At 42.9% G+C, this 23795-nt stretch overlaps 1 protein-coding gene across 11 annotated transcripts in view; it reads left to right on the top strand.

Moving 5' to 3' along the window:
- LOC121571087 (actin-binding LIM protein 2) overlaps positions 1-23795 on the top strand; it is a 110427-nt gene that overhangs the window by 85906 nt on the left and 726 nt on the right. For 6 of the 11 annotated variants that reach the window (XM_041882350.2, XM_041882354.2, XM_041882351.2 and 3 more), the window contains 9 exons: positions 6645-6725; positions 9621-9722; positions 12474-12530; positions 13908-13945; positions 14293-14407; positions 14537-14595; positions 17170-17236; positions 17758-17765; positions 17914-17994. In XM_041882350.2, coding sequence (XP_041738284.1) covers positions 6645-6725; positions 9621-9722; positions 12474-12530; positions 13908-13945; positions 14293-14407; positions 14537-14595; positions 17170-17236; positions 17758-17765; positions 17914-17994 — 608 coding nt within the window. The remainder of the gene's footprint in view (positions 1-6644; positions 6726-9620; positions 9723-12473; positions 12531-13907; positions 13946-14292; positions 14408-14536; positions 14596-17169; positions 17237-17757; positions 17766-17913; positions 17995-23795) is intronic. The other 5 variants (XM_041882353.2, XM_041882359.2, XM_041882357.2 and 2 more) reach the window with 2 other exon arrangements.

The raw sequence follows: 23795 nt of genomic DNA, 5'->3' as shown, positions 1-23795 counted from the left end.
ATCCATTTAAAAATGAATTTAGTATATGTCAATCTAGCAAACCACGCAACTAAAAGCAACTTTCTAAACAATGTTTTGGTTAGTTTCTAGCTAGTTAACTAGCTGGCTAATGTTAAGTTAGCTGGCTAGCCAATTCAAATAAGGCCCATATCATCTAGCTGACAACGTCTTAACTTGAGCTAATTTATATTAATTATTACAGGAAAATAAACTCACAACAAAATAAACTCATTATTTACAAGTTAATGGCAAGCTAATTACAGGAAATAGCTTAAGGTTGTGAGTGTGACGCAGGGCATTCTACTGGAGAATTGTAGAACTTAGACACTGTCTCGTCCTAATCTGACTTTGGTGCAGGTCATGTTGTTCTTCACATTACCGTCTCTGGTAAACACACACTATATCAAATAAAATCTAAGTTTATTTGTCACATGCACAGGACACATAAGGTGTAAAAGGTACAGTAAAATAGTTACTTGCATAGTGGAGTCTTTTGTTTAGACATGTAGCTCATTACTCATAACGTTAATACCCTGCATGAATCTGCAGGTAGCTAACCAACTAGGTTCAATGTTAGCTAGCTAGCTAACATTAGGCTATAACTAGCAATGCAAATGGCTCTGAGATACGAATAATATTACTACACAGATCATACACATAACATTAGCTAGCAAGCCAGCCAGCTAACGTTAGCTAGCTAGCTAACAGTACTCTTTAACTTGCAATGAAGACTTTCTAACAAAATTAGAAACGTATAATATCTGAAAATGTAGCTAGCTAGACTCTCTTACCCGTATACGTGGATGAACACTTCTCCCTCTCTATCACGGATGCCATGGTTGCCCTTAGTTTGAAGATGTAATCCGGAGGCAGGTGTTTTATACAACATACTTCTGTGTGTTGTCTTTCCGACTCCCCCCGCATATTTGCAATCAAACGCCTGAATTTTCTCTATCTCCTTAGCTATCATACTCTGCTTCCACCGGGCATTCCGCTGATTTCAAACCTCGGTCCTCCAGAAAGTGGAGAGCAACACTTTTGCAGTTCTTTGTGATATCTTAAAAGAAAAGAAAACATGTTAGAAAGGATTACCTACACATACTGAGCAGCTCATAGACAGAAGCGTGCTACATGGCAGACCAATCCGAATTCATCTCTCGGCATGTCCAGCCCATCCATTATCTCAGCCAATCACTAGTGGGAAGGTTCCTGTCTTTTTCCGTGGCGAAACCAACTAGAATCATAATTTAACCATTTTATTCGTATTTACAGATGGCATACACATTTTGTTATTAAGGCACATGAAAGTTCACATGTTCCAGAAGGCATTTCTGCCAAAAACGCATTTTGATAAAAGATAAATGTTTACGTTCAAATGCCTCTCCTGTAATGTAGTGATGCGCGACATACACTTAGTTTCCTGAAATGAGTCACAAATATACATCTGTTGGTCACAGATACCTTTAAAAAAAAAGGTAAGGGTGTGGATCCAGTCAGTATCTGGTGTGACCACCATTTATTTGCCTCATGCAGCATGACACATCTCCTTCACATAGAGTTGATTAGGCCTGTGGAATGTTGTCCCACTCCTCTTCAATTGCTGTGTGAAGTTGCTGGATATTGGCGGGAACACGCTGTCATACACGTCAATCCAGAGCATCCCAAACATGCTAAATGGGTGACATGTCTGGCCTTGAAAGAACTGGGACATTTTCAGCTTCCAGAAATTGTGTACAGATCCTTGCGACATGGGGCCGTGCATTTTCATGCTGAAACATGAGGTGATGACGACGGATAAATGGCTCGACAATGGGCCTCAGGATCTTGTCACGGTAACTCTGTGCATTCAAATTGCCATTGATAAAATGCAATTTTGTTTGTTGTCCATAGCTTATGCCTGCTCATACCGTAACCCCACCGCCACCACGGGGTACTCTGTTCACAACGGTGACATCAGCAAGCCACTGAGGCCGGTTGGACGTACTGCCAAATTCTCTAAAACGGCTTATGGTAGAGAAATGAACATGAAATGATCATGCTGTTTAATCAGCTTCTTGATATGCCACACCTGTCAGGTGGATGGACTATCTTGGCAAAGGAGAAATGCTCAATAACAGGGATGTAAACAAATTTGTGCACTAATTTTGAGAGAAATAAGCTATTTATGCGTATGGAAAATTTCTTGGATCTTTTATTTAATATAATATATAGTAAATGTAAATATAATAGATACAGTGCCTTCGGCAACATTTTGTTAGGTTACAGCCTTATTATAAAATTGATAAAATAGTTTTTTTCAATCTACACACAATACCCCATAATGACAAAGCAAAAAAAGGTTTTTAGAACCGGAAATATGACATTTACATAAGTATTCAGACCCTTTACTCAGTGCTTTGTTGAAGCACCTTTGGCAGCGATTACAGCCTCGAGTCTTCTTGGGTATGACGCTACAAGCTTGGCACACCTATATTTGGGGAGTTTCTCCCATTCTTCTCTGCAGATCCTCTCAAACTCTGTCAGGTTGGATGGGGAGCGTCGCTGCACAGTTGTTATCAGGTCTCTCCAGAGATGTTAGATCGGGTTCAAGTCCGGGCTCTGGCTGGGCCACTCAAGGACATTCAGAGACTTGTTCCGAAGCCACTCCTGTGTTGTCTTGGCTGTGTGCTTAGGGTCGTTGTCCTGTTGGAAGGTGAAGCTTCGCCCCAGTCTGAGGTCCTGAGCACTCTGGAGCAGGTTTTCATCAAGGATCTCTCTGTACTCGATCCTGACTAGTCTCCCAGTCCCTGCCGCTGAAAAACATCCCCACAGCATGATGTTGCCACCACTATGATTTACCGTAGGCATGGTGCCAGATTTCCTCCAGACGTGACGCTTGGCATTCAGGCCAAAGAGTTCAATTTTGGTTTCATCAGACCAGAGAATCTTGTTTCTCATGGTCTGAGAGTCTTTAGGTGCCTTTTGGCAAACTCCAAGCGGGGTGTCATGTGTCTTTTACTGAGTAGTGGCTTCCGTATGGCCACTCTACCATCAAGACCTGATTGGTGGAGTGCTGCAGAGATGGTTGTCCTTCTGGAAGGTTCTCCCATCTCCACAGAGGATCTTTAGAGCTCTGTCAGAATGACCATCGGGTTCTTGGTCACCTCCCTGACCAAGGCCCTTCTACCCTGACTGCTAAGTTTGGCCGGGCGGTCAGCTCTAGGAAGAGTCTTGGTGGTTCCAAACTTCTTCCATTTAAGAATGATGGAGGCCACTGTGTTCTTGTGGACCTTCAATGCTGCAGACATTTTTTGGTACCCTTCCCCAGATCTGTGCCTCGACACAATCCTGTCTAGACCTCCATGGTTTGGTTTTTGCTCTGACATGCACTGTCAACTGTGGGACCTTATATAGACAGGGGTGTACCTTTCCAAATCATGTCCAATCAATTGAATTTACCACAGGTGGACTCCAATCAAGTTGTAGAAACATCTCAAGGATGATCAATGGAAACAGGATACACCTGAGCTCAATTTCGAGTCTCATAGCAAAGGGTCAGAATACTTACAGTACCAGTGAAAAGTTTGGACACACCTACTCATTCAAGGGTTTTTCTTTATGTTTACTATTTTCTACATTGTAGAATAATAGTGAAGACATCAAAACTATGAAATAACACATATGGAATCATGTAGTAACCAAAATATATTTTATATTTGAGATTCTTCAAAGTAGCCACCCTTTGCCTTGATGACAGCTTTGCACACTCTTGGCATTCTCTCAACCAGCTTCATGAGGAATGCTTTTTCAACAGTCTTGAAGGAGTTCCCACACTGAGCACTTGTTGGCTGCTTTTCCTTCACTCTGCGGTCCAACTCATCCCAAACCATCTCAATTGGGTTGAGGTCGGGTGATTGTGGAGGCCAGGTCATCTGATGCAGCACTCCATCACTCTCCTTCTTGGTCAAGTAACCCTTACACAGCCTGGAGGTGTGTTGGGTCATTGTCCTGTTGAAAAACAAATGATAGTCCCACTAAGCGCAAACCAGATGGGATGGCGTATCGCTGCAGAATGCTGTGGTAGCCATGCTGGTTAAGTGTGCCTTGAATTCTAAATAAATCACTGACAGTGTCACCAGCAAAGCACTCCCACACCATCACACCTCCTCCTCGCTTCACAGTGGGAACCACATATGCTGAGATCATCCGTTCACCTACTCTGCGTCTCACAAAGACACGGTGGTTGGAACCAAAAATCTCAAATTTGGACTCATCAGACCAAAGGACAGATTTCCACCGGTCTAATGTCCATTGCTTGTGTTTCTTGGCCCAAGCAGGTCTCTTCTTCTTATTGGTGTCCTTTAGTAGTGGTTTCTTTGCAGCAATTCGACCATGAAGGCCTGATTCACACAGTCTCCTCTGAACAGTTGATGTTGAGATGTGTCTGTTACTTGAACTCTGTGAAGCATTTATTTGGGCTGCAATCTGAGGTGCAGTTAACTCTAATGAATGTATCCTCTGCATCAGAAGTAACTCTGGGTCTTCCATTCCTGTGGCGGTCCTCATGAGAGCCAGTTTCATCATAGTGCTTGATGGTTTTTGCGACTGCACTTGAAGAAACTTTCAAAGTTCTTGACATGTTCCATATTGACTGACCTTCATGTCTTAAAGTAATGATGGACTGTAATTTCTCTTTGCTTATTTGAGCTGTTCTTGCCATAATATGGACTAGGTATTTTACCAAATAGGGCTATCTTCTCTATACCCCCCCTACCTGGTCACAAAACAACTGATTGGCTCAAACTTTTAACAAGGCACACCTGTTAATTGAAATTCATTCCAGGTGAGTACCTCATGAAGCTGGTTGAGAGAATTCCAAGAGTGTGCAAAGCTGTCATCAAGGCAAAGGGTGGCTACTTTGAAGAATCTCAAATATAAAATATATTTTGATTTGTTTAACACTTTTTTGGTTACTACATGATTCCATATGTGTTATTTCATAGTTTTGATGTCTTCACTATTATTCTACAATGTGAAAAATAGTAAAAAAATAAAGAAAAACCCTTGAATGAGTAGGTGTTTACAAACTTTTGACTGGTACAGTATGTACATAAGGTATTTCTGTTTGTTATTTTTAATACATTTGCAAACATTTCAAAAAAACTGTTTTTGCTTTGTCATTATGGGGCATTCTGTGTAGATTGCTGAGGATTTGTATTTATTTAATCAATTTCAGAATAAGGCTGTAACGTAACAAAATGTGGAAAAAAGTCAAGGGGTCTGAATACTTTCTGAAGGCACTGTATATGTGCCATTTAGCAGACGCTTTATCCAAAGCGACTTACAGTCATGCATGCATACATTTTATGTATGGGTGGTCCTGGGAATCAGACCCAGTATCCTAGCATTGTAAGCGCCATGCTCTATCAACTGAGCTACAATTGACCAGCTCATGAAACATGGGACCAACACTTTACATGTTGCATTTACATTTTTGTTCACTATATAATTTAGTCCTATTTTTTCTCTAATGTCAGCACCCCCACCACCCCCCATCAGAGTTACCGTAAGCACAATTTTTCTTCACACAAGTAGGGTGTAATATTACCTCCTTCAACCTACATGAGGATTCCCCTAAGTAGGGTATAATATTACCTCCTTCATCCTACATGAGGATTCCCCTAAGTAGGGTATAATATTATCTCCTTCATCCTACATGAGGATTCCCCTAAGTAGGGTATAATATTACCTCCTTCATCCTACATGAGGATTCTCCTAAGTAGGGTATAATATTACCTCCTTCAACCTACATGAGGATTCCCCTAAGTAGGGTATAATATTACCTCCTTCATCCTACATGAGGATTCCCCTAAGTAGGGTATAATATTACCTCCTTCATCCTACATGAGGATTCCCCTAAGTAGGGTATAATATTACCTCCTTCATCCTACATGAGGATTCCCCTAAGTAGGGTATAATATTACCTCCTTCATCCTACATGAGGATTCCCCTAAGTAGGGTATAATATTACCTCCTTCATCCTACATGATGATTCCCCTAAGTAGGGTATAATATTACCTCCTTCATCCTACATGATGATTCCCCTAAGTAGGGTATAATATTACCTCCTTCAACCTACATGATGATTCCCCTAAGTAGGGTATAATATTACCTCCTTCATCCTACATGAGGATTCCCCTAAGTAGGGTATAATATTACCTCCTTCATCCTACATGATGATTCCCCTAAGTAGGGTATAATATTACCTCCTTCATCCTACATGAGGATTCCCCTAAGTAGGGTATAATATTACCTCCTTCATCCTACATGAGGATTCCCCTAAATAGGGTATAATATTACCTTCTTCATCCTACATGAGGATTCCCCTAAGTAGGGTGTAATATTACCTCCTTTAACCTACATGAGGATTCCCCTAAGTAGGGTGTAATATTACCTCCTTCATCCTACATGAGGATTCCCCTAAGTAGGGTGTAATATTACCTCCTTTAACCTACATGAGGATTCCCCTAAGTAGGGTGTAATATTACCTCCTTTAACCTACATGAGGATTCCCCTACCCACACAGGTGTGACGTGTCAAACCACCTCCCTGTGCTTCCTCTCTTCCCCCCCCCCTTCCCCCTTCTCCCCCTACCTCCCCCCTAGGCCTCAAACAGGACCCCCTACTACCACCTGAATCTCAACCTAAGACGTCCCTGCATCTCAATTTACCTCCTCACGGTCACGGTAACGCACCAGACCCCCCTGGTCTCTATGTCTCTGTGTCTCTTTCTCTCAGTGTACTGCTGGGTTGTCTTGGTGCGCATCAAGGTTGTGTGTTTGGACCACCCCTTACGTTTGTTTCTGCTTGCCCTTTCTATTGTCTGTGGAAGTTGTTTCTCTTTTTGTCTTCAGGTTGTCTTCGTCTTGTTGTTGTGCATGGGAATTGTGGATATGTTTGATATTACTTGTATGTATTTGTATGTATTTCAGTTATCCTTGACATGGGGATATATTGGTATTGGTATTGTGGGAGAAGGTGGTGGATGACTTTCTATGTTTGGTGGGATGTTGTACTTGTAACCTGAACTGTTGGCTTGCCCTTGACTTGACATGGATGACCTGTTAGTGTGTATGTTGTTGTTGTTATTTTGGGAACCATGCCTTGCCTTAAAGGTTCATGTTGTTATTCAGTGTCTTTCGGGCCTTCACACCTTTTGGTTTCAGGTGGTGGCTGTGTATGGAGTGAGTGGGTGAAAGTGCAGGTGGGTGGTTCCATGACTGTGGGAGGGTTGCTGACGGGGGGGGTATGGGTGTAGGCGTCTACATTTAGATAATAAAAGATGTTGGTCTGCGGTCCAGGTTGGAACCACAGGATAAAGCCACATACACGATCTGTGAAGAAATGTCTTTGACTGAAACGGTCGACTTGACCGAAACTTTGACAAACGCACGTGTGCGGGACTAGGTAAGAAAACGGGCATGCAGTTTCCCTCAGAAAGGAGATTAGAAAAAGGGATTGCTTTAGCTGCCCCTCTAAAGCCTCAGCACAAAGGCCTCCTTAGATACCCATCAGCTCTTTTTACTGGTCCTGGAGTTGGATCACTGAAGACACACCATGATACATATCCCAGTGGTGGGCTGGCTTATTCCCCTGGGCTTTTAGAGCTTGGGACTCTTTGGGTCATTGGAGATAAGTGGAGGGATATCTCTGTTTTGGAGATAAGTGGAGGGATATCTCTGTTTTGGAGATAAGTGGAGGGATATCTCTGTTTTATGGGCTGATAATATCGAGCCTCATGCGTTAGGAAGAGGGAGAGGGAGGGTAAAGAAGGGTGAAAGAGAGGGGGAAAGATCTAAAGTAATGCGGTTGCATAGGGGTTGGAAGAGGGTTACTTTTGGGCTGATAAAGAAGTTGGAGGGGGAAGGAAAAATCCTTGAGAAGGAGGGGAAAAAGAGGGAAAGAGAGAGATGGAGATGGACGAGGTTGCAGCCGAGCGTTAGTACTGTAAATCAGAACACGGGGTCCAGGGTTTGGTGGTTTTTCCATGAAAGGCAGAGAGATGGAAAGTAAAGTTCTCAGCGAACTAAGATGAAAGAGAGGAGAGGAGGAATGAGGGAATGAAAGAGAGGAGAGGAGGAATGGTGAAGTGGTGGTGTTGTAATTTGCGGTCTGGTTGCAGTGGCACGCCGTTCGGTGCACGCGCACACACACACCACACACACTGGGCCAGTTGCCTGTTCAGGCTCAAGCGGTTCCTAACACAGCGTGAAAGATACTTGTTTGTTTTATGCACTGGTTTAATGGACTATCAGGTTCTCTCTTTCTCTGGACTTGTTTAAGTTATTGTGTTTGTGGATAATTGTTAGATGTTTGGTTTCAACACTATTAGTGGGTGATGGAGGCAGGCAGGGTGTGAGAGAGATGAGAGTGAAGGAGGTTGTGAGGTAGAGACAGAAAAAGAGTGGGTGATGGAGGCAGGCAGGGTGTGAGAGAGATGAGAGTGAATGAGGTTGTGAGGTAGAGACAGAAAAAGAGTGGGTGATGGAGGCAGGCAGGGTGTGAGAGAGATGAGAGTGAAGGAGGTTGTGAGGTAGAGACAGAAAAAGAGAAAAGAGTGAGTGAGTCAGAGGCATAAGCAATGACAGAAAGAAAATCCACTCAATGAATTTATGCGAATGATGCAATGACAACTGTATCAACATTACATGATTACTTCCTGAATGATGGATTGCTACCATTTGTGAAATGCTTAATTCGGAGATAAGCTAAGTCTCTCTATGACATTGCTGAGAGTCATACCTCGAACCACCAGTACCCCCCTCCCTTACCTCTCCCTGGGCTCAGAGTCCTGCCTCAGCTCCAGATGTGTGGAGGAGCTGCTCTGCACTAACGGCACGTGTGTGTGTGTGTGTGTGTGTGTGTGTGTGTACACGTGCGTGCCTGTACGTTAGTGCTTGTGTGTGTCAGAATGACATCATCCCAACTGCTTTGCTCCTCCCACAAAGGCCAGTGAAGTGTGTGCGTTCAGGAAAATAACACTTTTTCTCCTCTTTTTCCTCCTCCTCTTTCTTGTCTTTCTTTCCCCTCGTCCTCTGTTCCTCTAAGCTCTCTTACATGGATATGTATTACCTCTGGCCTATAAGGGGCTAGTGACTTAATCAGCCAGCCTGTGTGACACAATGTATTGTGATGGACTGTGGTGATCACATAATCACACACTCTTTCAGTTGGAAGTAAAACCACATTGGCATTGTCCGTTCTCAACATGTGTCCATGTCCACAATGCATTGCTGTTAACTGTAAAGCTTATAGCTAGCCAACCTATTTTTTAGAGCACTCTGCCTTTTTAAGATTCTCAAAAACTTCATTCATGCTTTATGATATGGATATGAGCCTTGACCAATAACAAAGGTTGAGAGTTTTTCCTGGTCTGCATAACTGGTCCAGACAAACTCATGGTCCAACAATAACTAATGGCTGCTGGGTAATCAAGTCAGTTGGTAATATAATGAATAATAATAGATCAGCTTCATAATTAAAGCTTTGACCAATTAAGCACAACAGCATAATTCTTTGCCCCCCTCTTTTGTCCACGACTCTTGCTCTCCCCCTCCCTCCCCATCCATTCCCCATTGGAGGTAGTGAAAGTGGTCGGAGTACCCCCAGTTTGTCCACGTATTCCGACTGCAAATCTCCCTCCTTCACCTATGTGGCTGCTCCCAGGCATTTCCACGTACCAGGTAGGTCCACCGCTTCGCTTCGACCTCTCACCTTTGAACCGATGACCCTTGAACTCTCAACACAACCTCTCTCTCTATTGCACCACGCCATCTGTCTGCTGTCTCTGTCCAGGTCTGTCTAGGTAACGGATCTAAGTAGGTATATCTGATGTCTGGGGTGAACCCTTCTCTGTTCTCCCTGTCTTCCTGTGTCAGTTTTTATCCCTGTCAAAGGGTTTCTTCCGGACCTATCCTGTCCATAGTACTTCTGACTCCCTGTCTCACGTTCCCTCAATCTATCTGTCTCACGTTCCCTCAATCTATCTGTCTCACGTTCCCTCAATCTATCTGTCTCACGTTCCCTCGATCTATCTGTCTCACGTTCCCTCGATCTATCCGTCTCACTTTCCCTCAATCTATCTCTCACGTTCACTCAATCTATCTGTCTCACATTCCCTGAATCTATCTGTCTCACTGTCCCTCGATCTATCTGTCTCACTTTCCCTCGCTCTATCTGTCTCACTGTCCCTCGATCTATCTGTCTCACTGTCCCTCGATCTATCCGTCTCACTGTCCCTCGATCTATCTGTCTCACATTCCCTCGATCTATCTGTCTCACTGTCCCTCGATCTATCTGTCTCACTGTCCCTCGCTCTATCTGTCTCACTGTCCCTCGATCTATCTGTCTCACTGTCCCTCGATCTATCTGTCTCACTGTCCCTCGATCTATCTGTCTCACTGTCCCTCGATCTATCTGTCTCACTGTCCCTCGATCTATCCGTCTCACTGTCCCTCGATCTATCTGTCTCACGTTCCCTCGATCTATCTGTCTCACTGTCCCTCGATCTATATGTCTCACTGTCCCTTGATCTATCTGTCTCACTGTCCCTCGATCTATCCGTCTCACTGTCCCTCTCTCTCTTTCTTAATGTATCTTTCTCTCTGAATCTCTCTTTCTCCCTCTCCTCTTTCTCTATCCTATGTTATGATCTATTCTATATTATATGTTGAGGTCTGTCTAAATCTGAATGCTGAATGTGTCTTCAGTTCGACAGGTAAATTGACATTTGTTAGAATCTCACCCACTGTAACACACACATTGTATCAACATCATCATATCCTCTTATTATGCAATCCATTATGGGTTCAAATACATTGATTATTTCTTATTTAAATATTTACTTTCTGTGTGTTTGAGTGTTTTCAAATAATGTGGCCAAAATCAACAACTTCTATTGGAAGTATTTGAAAATATGTTCCAATACTTATTTCAAATATTTCTAGGACCTGGGCTCAAATGCATAGAAGTATTTATTTGTATTAGAAAATACTCTGTGAGTATTTTCAAATACATGCCAATACTAAATGTATTTCCAAATACATTACAGTATTCAACTACTTGTATTTTCAAGTAAAACGTATCTGATACTTAATTTGAAATGTATGTGAAAGTAATTGAGATATTTCAAATAGTAGTTGAACCCAGGTCTGGTGAGCAAACATTCCACAACTTCAGGTGAAAGTAAGTCACCAACCTTGTTTGTCACACTCCAGTTTGTTTACCATCTCATAGAAATAGTAAAAGAAGATATTGACTACTTTAAAATGGAGAGTCTACTGTCACAGATGCCGTGGGACAGATACAAAGATGAGAAGTCTAACTAAGTCTATGACCCTGCATCATATTCTGTCAACCATCCTTTGATAAGTTTTAACATTTTATAGTGCATTGGATGTAACTGACTCTTCTAGTGAAACGTCCTTTTAATCCATCCTATTTCCATTGACTTTTACAGTGTCACTCACCCATATGTTAAAAAAAATAAATAAAATCCCATACTTGGATGGAGTTTATGTAAATAAATGAACAAACCAAAGTGATTATCTACTTAATGTGTTTTCTAACCATTGTTTTTATGGCTTTCATATGTGTCTTGTTCAGCGGCGCTGGCAGTGGCTGAAACAGGGCAGAAAATGGCCCACATGTGTTGTACTTCATGAATTATTTATCCAAAAAAAAGATTGGAGTTGAGTTAATGTATAGCAGTTGTTACTAGCTCAGTGTCTCTGTCATTGAAAGTGTGACGGACTGGGTCAGCTTGGGACAGGCATAGTGTGTCAATTATCTGTAGAAAGACTCACTTACCCCATTTCTTTTTATTGAATAATTTGAATTGAATAATTTGCCCTTTTATTTATTGTTTGATTTGTTTATTTGTTTAGGATGATGCTCGTTATATTTGCTCTAGATGCAGTAATGAATGATGTGTTGTAATTAGGGAAAATGCATAAAGATATATATATATATTATTTATGACTCTGACTTTGGAAACACGAGTAAATCTATTGTTGGATACAACACTGATCAACAATTACCATTGTTCTAGAAATGTATTTTCATTGGTTTCTGCTTCACATTACCATAGGACTTGATCATTAGACGATGGAAATGGCATGTATGTTGCATGAATAATGACAACAAGTGATGATTTATCTGAGATAATACCCTGTCGTGCCAGTTATAATAGAAATGCCATATGTCTCGCATTGAATCTACCATGAAATATACTGCTCCTATTACACTGCTGCTTGCTAGACTATTCCATCTCTCAATAACTGCTAACTCATGCTTCTTTCTTTCTTTCTTTCTTTCTTTCTTTCTTTCTTTCTTTCTTTCTTTCTTTCTTTCTTTCTTTCTTTCTTTCTTTCTTTCTCATCCTGGGCTTCTTTCATTGCTCTCCTCCTCTCCTCCTCTCCTCCTCTCATCTTCAGAGACTAAGGTCAAGATAGATAATATCTATAGAAAACCCCCTATCTACAAACAGCATGGTACAGTCCACTATCCTCCTCTGCTTCCTGGTCTAACTTCCTGGTCTGGTCTCTGCACGATGTGTCGCATGTCACCTGTCCCATACGCTCCTAGTAGAAGTTGCCCGTAAACACAGATCTAGGATCAGCTTTCCCCTCCCAGAATCTAACTCTAACCATTAGAGGGGGAACATGAAACTGATCTAAGATCAGTGTCTATACGGCAATCGTCATCCTATTCCTTTCTATATGACCCATTATTCTGTCCCATCTCCAGTCTTTTTGAACGGACAAGGCTTTACAACTTCAGGCGACAGAGTCACTGCAACCAATTCAAGGAGCCATGTTGAAATATTTACAGTAACGTTGTAGTATAGTGGTCCATAACACGCTGACCTTTGCTCCCTATGTCAACCGTAGCCATATACCGCTACACGCACACGTGTGATCTAGTATCTAAAGTACAATCCGCTTCATTGTTGCCTGAGTTGAAAGCCTAACATGGAAAACTAAATTGGCCATATCAATATTTTATTTATCCTTTTTAGTTTCTTACACCTTTACGATTATGTTTCTGCCCATCCCTACATGCCTGCCCATACCCATCTCAGTAGCTCATTGGTTCTACTAGTACGTGTGTTGTGTCTCCATTGTGATTGGTCGAGAACATGACTCACTTGGTGTTGTGGTGCTGATGGTGTCTTGGTCACTTCCTGTTCCACTTAACCCTTTGTGTATGTCGTGTTTAAATTTTTTTCCAGATATTTATCCGTTTTTCTATGTGTGAGTGTGTAGATGCCCCAGAATCCCTTATAATAATATAATGCATGTGCCGTATTATCTTCTGTGTTACACTATGGAGGATTCTTCTAAAGCCCTTCAAGATCTACAATACGTGAAATATGACAACTAAATCACAGCCATATGTAGAATGTGACATTATTCACAATTTATGAGTAAACCGTTTTCAGTTTAGTTTGTATATATTCTACCAGGCTTGAGCTCATGAACAAGAGCATGCATTTGCCTGCATAAAAGAAAAGCACTATTTCACCAACTGTTCCCAGTAAATAGGCTACTTTCTATCTTATAAACTGCCCATTTGAGAAAACTATATATAGTGGCAGTTGAATACATACTATACGTACTAGTAATAGTTAAGTTATACAACAGTACTGTAACTATGTCATGACCCATTTGGAGATTCTCGACAGGCTGTCTAGTGATGATGATGTCATAGTGTTGAGTTGATTTATTATAGGATGCAGTCTTTCCGTGCATACTGTAACATGGCTGGTAGACAGATGTGTGGTACGGCCCGGTACAGTAATGTGACATTGTTATACAGTCATATAGTGTAACAGGAGTGTGGTTTATAACATAATGTATGTTTTACAGCCTCTAGAACTTCCTGGCAAGAAGGAGATGACATCAAGGTGAGGCGTATGCCTGTCCGTCCGTCCGTCCGTCTGTCTGTACATCCATCTGCTCGCCTACTTGCCTACACATCCATTTATTTATCCATCTACATACAGTATCTATCACTACCTCCATCCATCCATCTACATACAGTATCTATCACTACCTCCATCCATCCATCTACATACAGTATCTATCACTACCTCCATCCATCCATCTACATACAATATCTATCACTACCTCCATCCATCCATCTACATACAGTATCTATCACTACCTCCATCCATCCATCTACATACAGTATCTATCACTACATCTATCCATCCACCCATTCATCCAGCTCACTGTCTATCTCTCTATGTAGACAAGGACCAGTTGGATGATCTTGAAGAGTGAGATAGACGGTGAGCCCCTCCCAGAGGACCTGCTGGACCCCAGGAAGTCTACCTGCAGCCTGCCCACTGACACCTCCCGGACCAGTGAGTAGCCAATCAGTGGTCAACCCTCACTTGACTGGCAGGGGCTCAACCAATGCATTCACTTTAGGTTGAAAGAGTAGCCAATGAGTGTTTATAGATGACTTAGATATTTTGTTTCTTTCCTTACAGACTTCCCTTACAATAAGTGTGCTTCCCTGCCAGGATATGGAAGGAATGGCATTTACAAGGTACGTTGTCATACTCACACACTCTAAAGTGAACACAAGCTTCTATGATTGTGAGGAAAGTAACATAGTCCATTTCTATGGAACCTACTACTGATAATACTGTGACACTGGTTCAGCAGGTTCACGTCTGACTGCCATTACCTCATGTAGCGTGTCGAGTGCCATCATTACAATTCAGTCTCTCTCTCTCTCTCCTTCAGAGGAATAGCATCCTAACTCACACACACACTCACTCACTCACTCACTCACTCACTCACTCACTCACTCACTCACTCACTCACTCACTCACTCACTCACTCACTCACTCACTCACTCACAGACACACAGACACACACACACACACACACACACACACATTTGCACCAGGTGGCCTCACACCCCAATGACACGATGTGATGACCCAATTAAATGTAAGCGTCAGGGGCAGACCGGCAGAGGGGGTGTAGTTTTGGCCTCTCTAACGAGGGCGTGAGCCTCTGGCATGGGGACAGTCAGTTCAGTCCTATCCCAGCCAGGCGTTTGATTCGATGTGATTCAGAATTTACTGTCCTTTTGACACTTGAAGATGGCGCCGACAAACATGGCAGCTCTGATTCTAGCTCCTAAGCAACTTTGCAGTATATACAGTATATTTTTTGTGTTATTTCTTACAATATTAGCCCAGAACATTTTTTGTGTTTCTAAATTCCATTCGTTTACTTTTCGATTTGTGTATATTGTTGTGAATTGTTAGATACTAGTGCACTGTTGGAGCTAGGAACACAAGCATTTCGCTATACCCGCAATAACATCTGCTAAATATGTGTATGCGACCAATACAATTTGATTTGATTACAGAAGAGTTCAGTGAGATAATGGAAAACTCCCTCATAAATGGAAATTAGGTGTGCCTGTCGCCATACCGATGGGTTTAGTCAAGCGTGCTAACAATTAGAGCTCGTTTAAAGAGAAATTGGTGATTGGTCTGTAGGCCTCTCTCAGCTCGCCGCTCATTAAATAATGTGCAGCGCTGATTGCTGTGAGAAGGACGTGCCAACTGGGTGCAGTGTTTGATTTAACCACCAGATGGTAGTGTTTAGTCAATGTTTATCGCCTTTTCTGTCATCGAGGGTGTGAGTGAGTTATGGCCGAGGGAAAGTGAAGTTCCTGTCAAAAAAAGGCTGTATTGGTCTGTGTCTCAATAGTTGACCTGGCTTTCTATCCTTGTGTCCTGTGTCCTTTTCTCCAGGATCACTGATCTAGCAGCCTTGAAAGCAATAGCTGTAAACCAATCCAATTGTTTCAGTTATAAGACTGACTAGGAAAGGAAGCTATTTCAGTGTATTGACACACAGCCCTTGACTTATCAACACAGGAAGGTTGGGTGTTTTTCTAACTTCTACAGAGCACTTTTGGACCGGGAAATCATGTTTTAAAGCTTTCCTATCAGATTCCATGTAGGTCTGTCACTCGTTACCACTCCCTCTACAGATTGACTTTAGCAGTAATAGTTTATTATGGTGGTTGTGCTACCACTGAGGCTATTCAGTCTAACCTTAATGATGTGTTCTTGCTGCTTATGTGTTTGTTGATGGATGGGATTGGGGTAGACAGAGGGGTGAAATATCTGAAAGTTTAGGAGGAAATTAGAAACGTGTACCGTGTCTGACCCCAGTAGCGTGCTACACTGAATACGTTCATTCTGCAACCTGATTGGTTGTTACTCCTCACCAACCAATGCCTGTGGCAGCTGAGACAGAGACAATGTATGGCTAAGATTGAGGGGGGGTTAAAGGAGTAGTCCACTATTTTACAACTTAATGTTAGATTGTTCCTCACCATGAAAGTAGTCTATGGACCAATAGATAATGTAATCCAGGGTTCAGTTTTCTTTAAACAGCCACTACAAACTTCAGCTAATCTTAGCCACCAAAAGCTCACAATCAATGGAAGTGATGGGGGCATGTGAGCATGTTATAAAAAATAATGAAATCAATTCAAATCAACTCCATATTGGGTTTGATGTTACTCAAAGGTGATTTGGCCATAACAAAAAAATAAATAATAAAACATGCTCTCGTGCCCCCATCACGTCCATTGATTTACTGAGCTGAGAATGGAGAAGTTGTCATTCCTTTCTCTCCCTCCCTGAGAAATCCATCACATGTTTAAACACCAGAGATCCAGTTACATTGAGACTGGGTCCTGAACCAAACCAGAAACAATGCACTGTAGCCAACCCAGTTACCCTAAACTCTATCAATACATTGCAATCTGGGAAAAGTCGACAGTCAGTTTGCAGTTGAGAGTGTGTGTGAGTAACCTCCCCTGTGATTGTAGCGACCTTCAGACAGACCTTTTTTTAAAATAATTTCTCCTCAACCCAATGAGAAAAGGAAAGGAGAGAAAAATGAATCTGTTCTTTGTTACTGTATTGTACAGTAAATACATGATGTATGTATGACAATGTACAGCATGATCTGTCAAATATGACCAGATGGAGTTAAGTGTTTTGACCTTGTCTGTTTTTAGTCTTAACCGACTGTGTGTGTGTGCGCGTGTGTGTGTGTGTGTGCATGTGTGCGTCTTCCCCAGGAGGTTGCCGACCATGCTGAGGATGAGCCTGACCAGCAGGATTCCCACAGCTGGGGAGGAATGAGAGGTAGGAACTAGATCTAGAATAGATCTGTTAGCTCATTGATGCCATGTTGAAGGAGGGTGGATCTATTAGGAGATCTATGATGCTACAATTCTGCAAATGCTCTTTTAATGGGAAGCAGTTCAGGTGGACGAGTTTTCACTCAAGGGTGCTGAAGCCACATCCTTTTGCCATATGAGTTACGTCAGTGTGTGTGTGACGTTTATACCGCTCCAGAGCTGTCTGCCTCAGTGTGCGCTTGCTATTCCTCAGCCAGAGAGGACAAACAGTGCCAAGCCCGTAAAAGCATGGTTTCAAAGACTGTGTGTGGGGGTCCCAGACTTTTTTAAAGCCTTTGACGTACTGAGCTGGAACACAATATCTCATAAGTTATTAAAATAATCACTTTCATTTGCACTCGTGTATGATTTTATTTGTGCTGTAATTTATTTGCTCTTTTATGGTAGTTTTCATACTGAAATAATAACCCTGTCATTAATCTGAGATTTCTCTCTCTCCTCCTCCCTCCTTTTCCTCTCCTCTAGAGTACAAGGTAAGGGTCAGTGTTTCACATCATGTTACGTTCATGTGTTTGGCAAATACAGTTTGATATCTTTGGCTAAATCTTTGTAGATTACATTATCTCTCTACCCAGGTTGGCTGTAGTGTTAAATAGCTGACAGTGTGTGTGTTCCTTCCAGGTGTACCCCTATGAGGTGCTGTCTGTGACCCACAGGGTGAGAGTGAAGCTACCCAGAGATGTGGACCGTACCAGACTGGAGGTGAGAGTCCATCATATCCCTCCCTCCCTCCCTCTTCCTACTCCCTCCCTCTGTCCTGTGAGACTCCAGTCTCCAGTCGAGTCAATCCTGTGTTGATCTGGTTGTGTGGAAACGATCCTACCATCCTACATGGAGACTGAGACAAGCTCTTATAATCACTCGGTCTATGACCTCCCTACCACGCCTTTGGTTACTGGCTGTCATTTCACTAGCTCAGCATGCCTCAGTTCCAGGCCCCGGTCCTCAGTTCTATCCTCAGTATTCTATTGGTCTAATTTCAGTGGGTTTAGAATATCTCTACTTGTGTGTGTATGCACTTGTGTGGCACTGTCCACAACAAATCACATATATCCCCATATTTCATCATTATGAACCCACTAGGTCATCACGCACACGCACACACACACACACACATAAAGATGTATGCAAATCTGCTGTGGAATGCCGTTAAACCCACCATGAGATCAAAGTGTGTTGGCAGGCAGGCAGGCAGGCAGGCAGGCAGGGCAGGCAGGGCAGGCAGGGCAGGCAGGCCAGGCAGGCCAGGCAGGCAGGCAGGCATTCCGTGCTTAGAACCAGGGGGACTTACAATGCATGAGGACATTATTACTAGACTAAGTATCTAATGCAACAGGCTATGATTATTACTAGACATAGTATCTAATGCAACAGGCTATGCCACAACAATAAGTCCCAAATACAGATGCTTTGAGTTGCTTTTGATGGCCTTATTGAATGGAGACACTGAGGCTACACTGGTCCTAGGTCAGTTGTTGTCTTAACTACAGTATTAACTACGGTGGTCCTAGGTCAGTTGTTGTCTTAACTACAGTATTAACTACAGTGGTCCTAGGTCAGTTGTTGTCTTAACTACAGTATTAAATACGGTGGTCCTAGGTCAGTTGTTGTCTTAACTACAGTATTAACTACAGTGGTCCTAGGTCAGTTGTTGTCTTAACTACAGTATTAACTACAGTGGTCCTAGATCAGTTGTTGTCTTAACTACAGCATTAACTACACTGGTCCTAAATCAGCTGTTGTCTTTGTAGCTCAGTTGGTAGAGCATGGGTGCTTGTAATGCCAGGGAAGTGGGTTCGATTCCCGGGACCACCTATACGTAAAATGTATACACGCATGAATGTTAGTCGCTTTGGATAAAAGTGTCTGCTAAATGATATATATTATTATATTATTATTAACTATAGTATTAACGAGTCTAGGTATGGTTTTACATTTATGGATCATTGTCCTCATGATGTAAGAAAAATACTCCCTGTTCTCAGTGTATTCCACACACACACTCACACACACACATGCACACACACATGCACTCACGCACACTCACACACACACATGCACTCACGCACACTCACTCACACACACACAGCCCCATGGTGTGTGTACAGTGTTCCATTCATCTGATGTGATGCCAGCAGTGTCTTGCCCAGATTCCTCCCTTCTCTGCTGTAGATGCCTGGTCGGTAGAGAAACCAGGTGATTTACCGTCACACGATGACAGCTGGTGTCTAATTTACAATCGACATCGCCAAGGAGACGCATAGGCTGTAGTCGATCTTTAACCTCGTTGCCAACTTAATACTTTTATGATCTAGCTGTTCATGTCTTTGTCCTTGGGCAAAATGAATGCCATACCCTGTTTTTGTTCCATGGTATACTTCTGACATTTTGGGAGAATGTTATGGAGTGTTTGTAATGTGAACCAAACAGGGGTTGGACTGGGGGGTTGTTTGGAGGAAGGTTTCTGAGGCAAGTGATTTGATTTGGTGTGTTAAACCTAATGATAAAACACACACACACACACACACCTGTGACCAATACAGTTCTCATGCTGAACACAACAATAGGTTTTGGGTCTCACGTCACGAAGATTGTAGAATGAGGTCTGAGTGGCGCAGTGGTCTAAGGCACTGCATCGCAGTGCTAGCTGTGCCACTAGAGATCCTGGTTCGAATCCATACTCTGTTGTAGCCGGCCGCGACCGGGAGACCCATGGGGTGGCGCGCAATTGGCCCAGCGTCGTCCAGGGTAGGGGAGGGAATGGCCGGCAGGGATGTAGCTCAGTTGATAGAGCATGGCGTTTGCAATGCCAGGGTTGTGGGTTCGATTCCCACAGGGGGTATGAAAAAATAAATAATGTATGCACTAACTGTAAGTCGCTCTGGATAAGAGCGTCTGCTAAATGACTTAAATGTAAATAATTAAGAAAGCTGCCTAACCAATACTTGGCTAGTTTCAGTGCTTATGGTTAACACTTTGGGTGTTAAAAAATGTCTGAGTGTAGGTCTACATTTGGACCAGAGGAGAGCTAAGCCTTATAAGCTTATGTTAAGCATTATACAGGACATCTCCAATATATTTAAATACAAAGTAATAATCACAAAAGCAAGTTGGAAACACATTTTAAGAGGATGAGGCTCCTAGTAGGCCCAGCCCTTTAGGCTTTAGTCTTAGGGGTTAGGGTTGGGAGAAATGCTCACACTCCCACCCCTCCAGATCAAGCCCTCTCTCCCTCTGTGGTCACCCCAGACAGACTGTGTCCAAGTCAGTATGCTGGGGCCAGTATGAAAATATATGCACTCACTAAACTGTAAGTCGCTCTGGATAAGAGCGTCTTTAAATGTAAAATGTAAATGCTCTGCTCCCCTTGGGGAAGGAGTGGGTGTGGTGGCGAGGGAACCATGTTAATGGCCAAAACCACAACAGTGCTCTCTCTCTCTCTCTCTCTCTCTCTCTCTCTCTCTCTCTCTCTCTCTCTCTCTCTGTCTCTGTGTGTGTGTCTGTGGATCCATCAAACACACAGTGGTGTATAGTCTGTTTATAGTTTGGACAACTTTTACTTTTACTTCACTACATTCCTAAAGAAAATAATGTACTTTTTACGCCATACATTTTCCCTGACACCCAAAAGTACGCGTTACATTTTAAATGCTTAGCAGCACAGGAAAAGGTTCCAATCACGCACTTATAAAGAGAACATCCCTGGTCATCTCTACTGCCTCTGATCTGGCGGACTCACTAAACACAAATGCTTTGTTTGTAAATGATGTGTGTGTGTGTTGGAGTGTGCCCCTGGCTATTCGTACAAGAAATTGGTGCCATCTGGTTTGCTTATTAATAACCTTTTACTCCAGTGGACTAAATCAGGGTCACATAGTATTTCTTGGTAGTCTTAAACAAATCTACTTTGAAACAAAAATATAAACCTAACACACATGGTTATGAGCTCAAAAAAAGAAGACACCTTGTACCATGTCAGATATAGAGTTGAAAAATATGAATAACTGTCCACCCATTAGGTCACTGGGTCATTTGACTGCAGGAAAGGGCTACTATAAGGAATTATACTTGATTTATACGTTTACTTTTCATTTTGATACTTACGTATATTTTAGTAATTACATTTACTTTTGATACTTAAGTATATTTAAAACCAAATACTTTTAGACTTTTACTCATGTGGTATTTTACTGGGTGACTTTTTTACTCAAGTGTGACAATTGGGTACTTTTTACACCACTGCAAATGCATTTGGTGTGTCATAATACTCAGGTGGAAGAAACTTAAACTTGTGCCTTTTTTCAATGCTGATTTGAATGTCATTGAGAAAGCAGAAAGGTGTCATAATATCTTTTAAAAGTAATCCGAGAAGTAATCATCTAGTTTTTCAAAAGTATCTGTAATATGATTACAATATTTTTGTTGGTAACATAACTGAACAATTACTTCCCAACCGTGTGTGTGAATGTGTGTGCATGGTGCTAGTGCATTTCACAAGAGATGGACTCATGCACTTAAACAGTCTGGCATCAATAGATAGCAGATGGCTGGAGGCCGTCTGTGGTTGATACTGTAGCTACTGACACATATGTCAGTTATGATTGGTGTGCGCTGATAAAAGGGAACTCTGTATATTTCATAGTATCTCTCTCTCTGTCTGTGTCTCTCTCTCTCTCTCTCTCTCTCTCTCTCTCTCTCTCTCTCTCTCTCTCTTCTCTCTCTCTCTCTCTCTCTCTCTGTCTCTCTCTCTGTCTGCTCTCTCTCTCTCTGTCTTCTCTCTCTCTCTCTGTCTCTCTCTCTGTCTGTCTCTCTCTCTCTCTCTCTCTCTCTCTCTCTCTCTCTCTCTCTCTCTCTGTCTCTCTCTCTCTCTCTCTCTCTCTCTCTCTCTCTCTCTCTCTCTCTCTCTCTCTCTCTCTCTGTCTCTCTCTCTCTGTCTGTCTCTCTCTCTCTCTCTCTCTCTCTCTCTCTCTCTCTCTCTCTCTCTCTCTCTCTCTCTCTCTCTCTCTCTCTCTGTCTCTCTCTCTGTCTGTCTCTCTGTCTCTCTGTCTCTCTCTCTCTCTCTCTGTCTCTCTCTATCTCTCTCTCTCTCTCTCTCTCTCTCTCTCTCTCTCTCTCTCTCTCTCTCTCTCTCTCTCTGTCCCTCTCTCTCTCTCTCTCTCTCTCTCTCTCTCTCTCTCTGTCTCTCTCTCTGCTCTCTGTCTCTCTGCTCTCTCTCTCTCTCTCTCTCTCTCTCTCTCTCTCTCTCTCTCTCTCTCTCTCTCTCTCTCTCTCTCTCTCTCTCTCTCTCTCTCTGTCTGTCTCTCTGTCTCTCTCTCTCTGTGTCATACACTACATGACCAAAAGTATGTGGACACCTGTATGTGAACATCTCATTCCAAAATCATGGGCATTAATATGGAGTTGGTCGCCCCTTTGCTGCTATAACAGCCTACACTCTTCTGGGAAGGCTTTCCACTAGATGTTGGAACATTGCTGCAGGGACTTGCTTCCATTCAGCCACAAGAGCATTAGTGAGGTCGGGCACTGATGTTGGGAGATTAGGCCTGGCTCGCAGTCACCGTTCCAATTCATCCCAAAGGTGTTCGATGGGGTTGAGGTCAGGGCTCTCTTTGCAGGCCAGTCAAGGTCTTCCACACCGATCTCGACAAACCATTTCTGTATGGACCTCGCTTTGTGCACGGGAGCATTGTCATGCTGAAACAGGAAAGGGCCTTCCCCAAACTGTTGCCACAAAGTTGGAAGCACAGAATCGTCTAGAATGTAATTGTATGCAGCAGCGTTAAGATTTCCCTTTACTGGAACTAATGGGCCTGAACCATGAAAAACAGCCCCAGACCATTATTCCTCCTCCACCAAACTTTACATTTGGCACTATGCATTCGGGTAGGTAGTGTTCTCCTGGCATCCGCCAAATCCAGATTTGTCTGTCGGACTGCCAGATGGTGAAGCGTGATTCATCCCTCCAGAGAATGCGTTTCCACTGCTCCAGAGTCCAATGGCAGCGAGCTTTACACCACTCCAGCTGACGCTTGGTATTGTGCATGGTGATCTTAGGCTTGTGTGCGGCTGCTCGGCCATGGAAACTAATTTCATAAAGCTCCCGACGAACAGTTCTTGTGCTGACGTTGCTTCCAGAGGCAGTTTGGAACTCTGTAGTGAGTGTTGCAACCGAGGACAGACGATTTTTACACACTACGCGCTTCAGCACTCTGCGGCCCCGATCTGTGAGCTTGTGTGGCCTTTCACTTCGCGGCTGAGCCGTTGCTCCTAGATGGTTCCACTTCACAATAGCAGCACTTGACCGGGGCAGTTCTAGCAGGGCAGACATTTGACGAACTGACTTGTTGGAAAGGTGGCATCCTATGACGGTGCCACGTTGAAAGTCACTTAGCTCTTTAGTACAGGCCATTCTACTACCAATGTTTGTCTATGGAGATTGCATGGCGGTGTGCTCGATTTTATACACCTGTCAGCAACGGGTGTGGCTGAAATAGCCAAATCCA

Source organism: Coregonus clupeaformis, chromosome 8 (genome assembly GCF_020615455.1).
Source record: "Coregonus clupeaformis isolate EN_2021a chromosome 8, ASM2061545v1, whole genome shotgun sequence".
Classification (NCBI taxonomy): Eukaryota; Metazoa; Chordata; class Actinopteri; order Salmoniformes; family Salmonidae; genus Coregonus; species Coregonus clupeaformis.
Note: the sequence above shows the minus strand (reverse complement) of the source record. Positions and strands in the feature narration are given on the sequence as shown.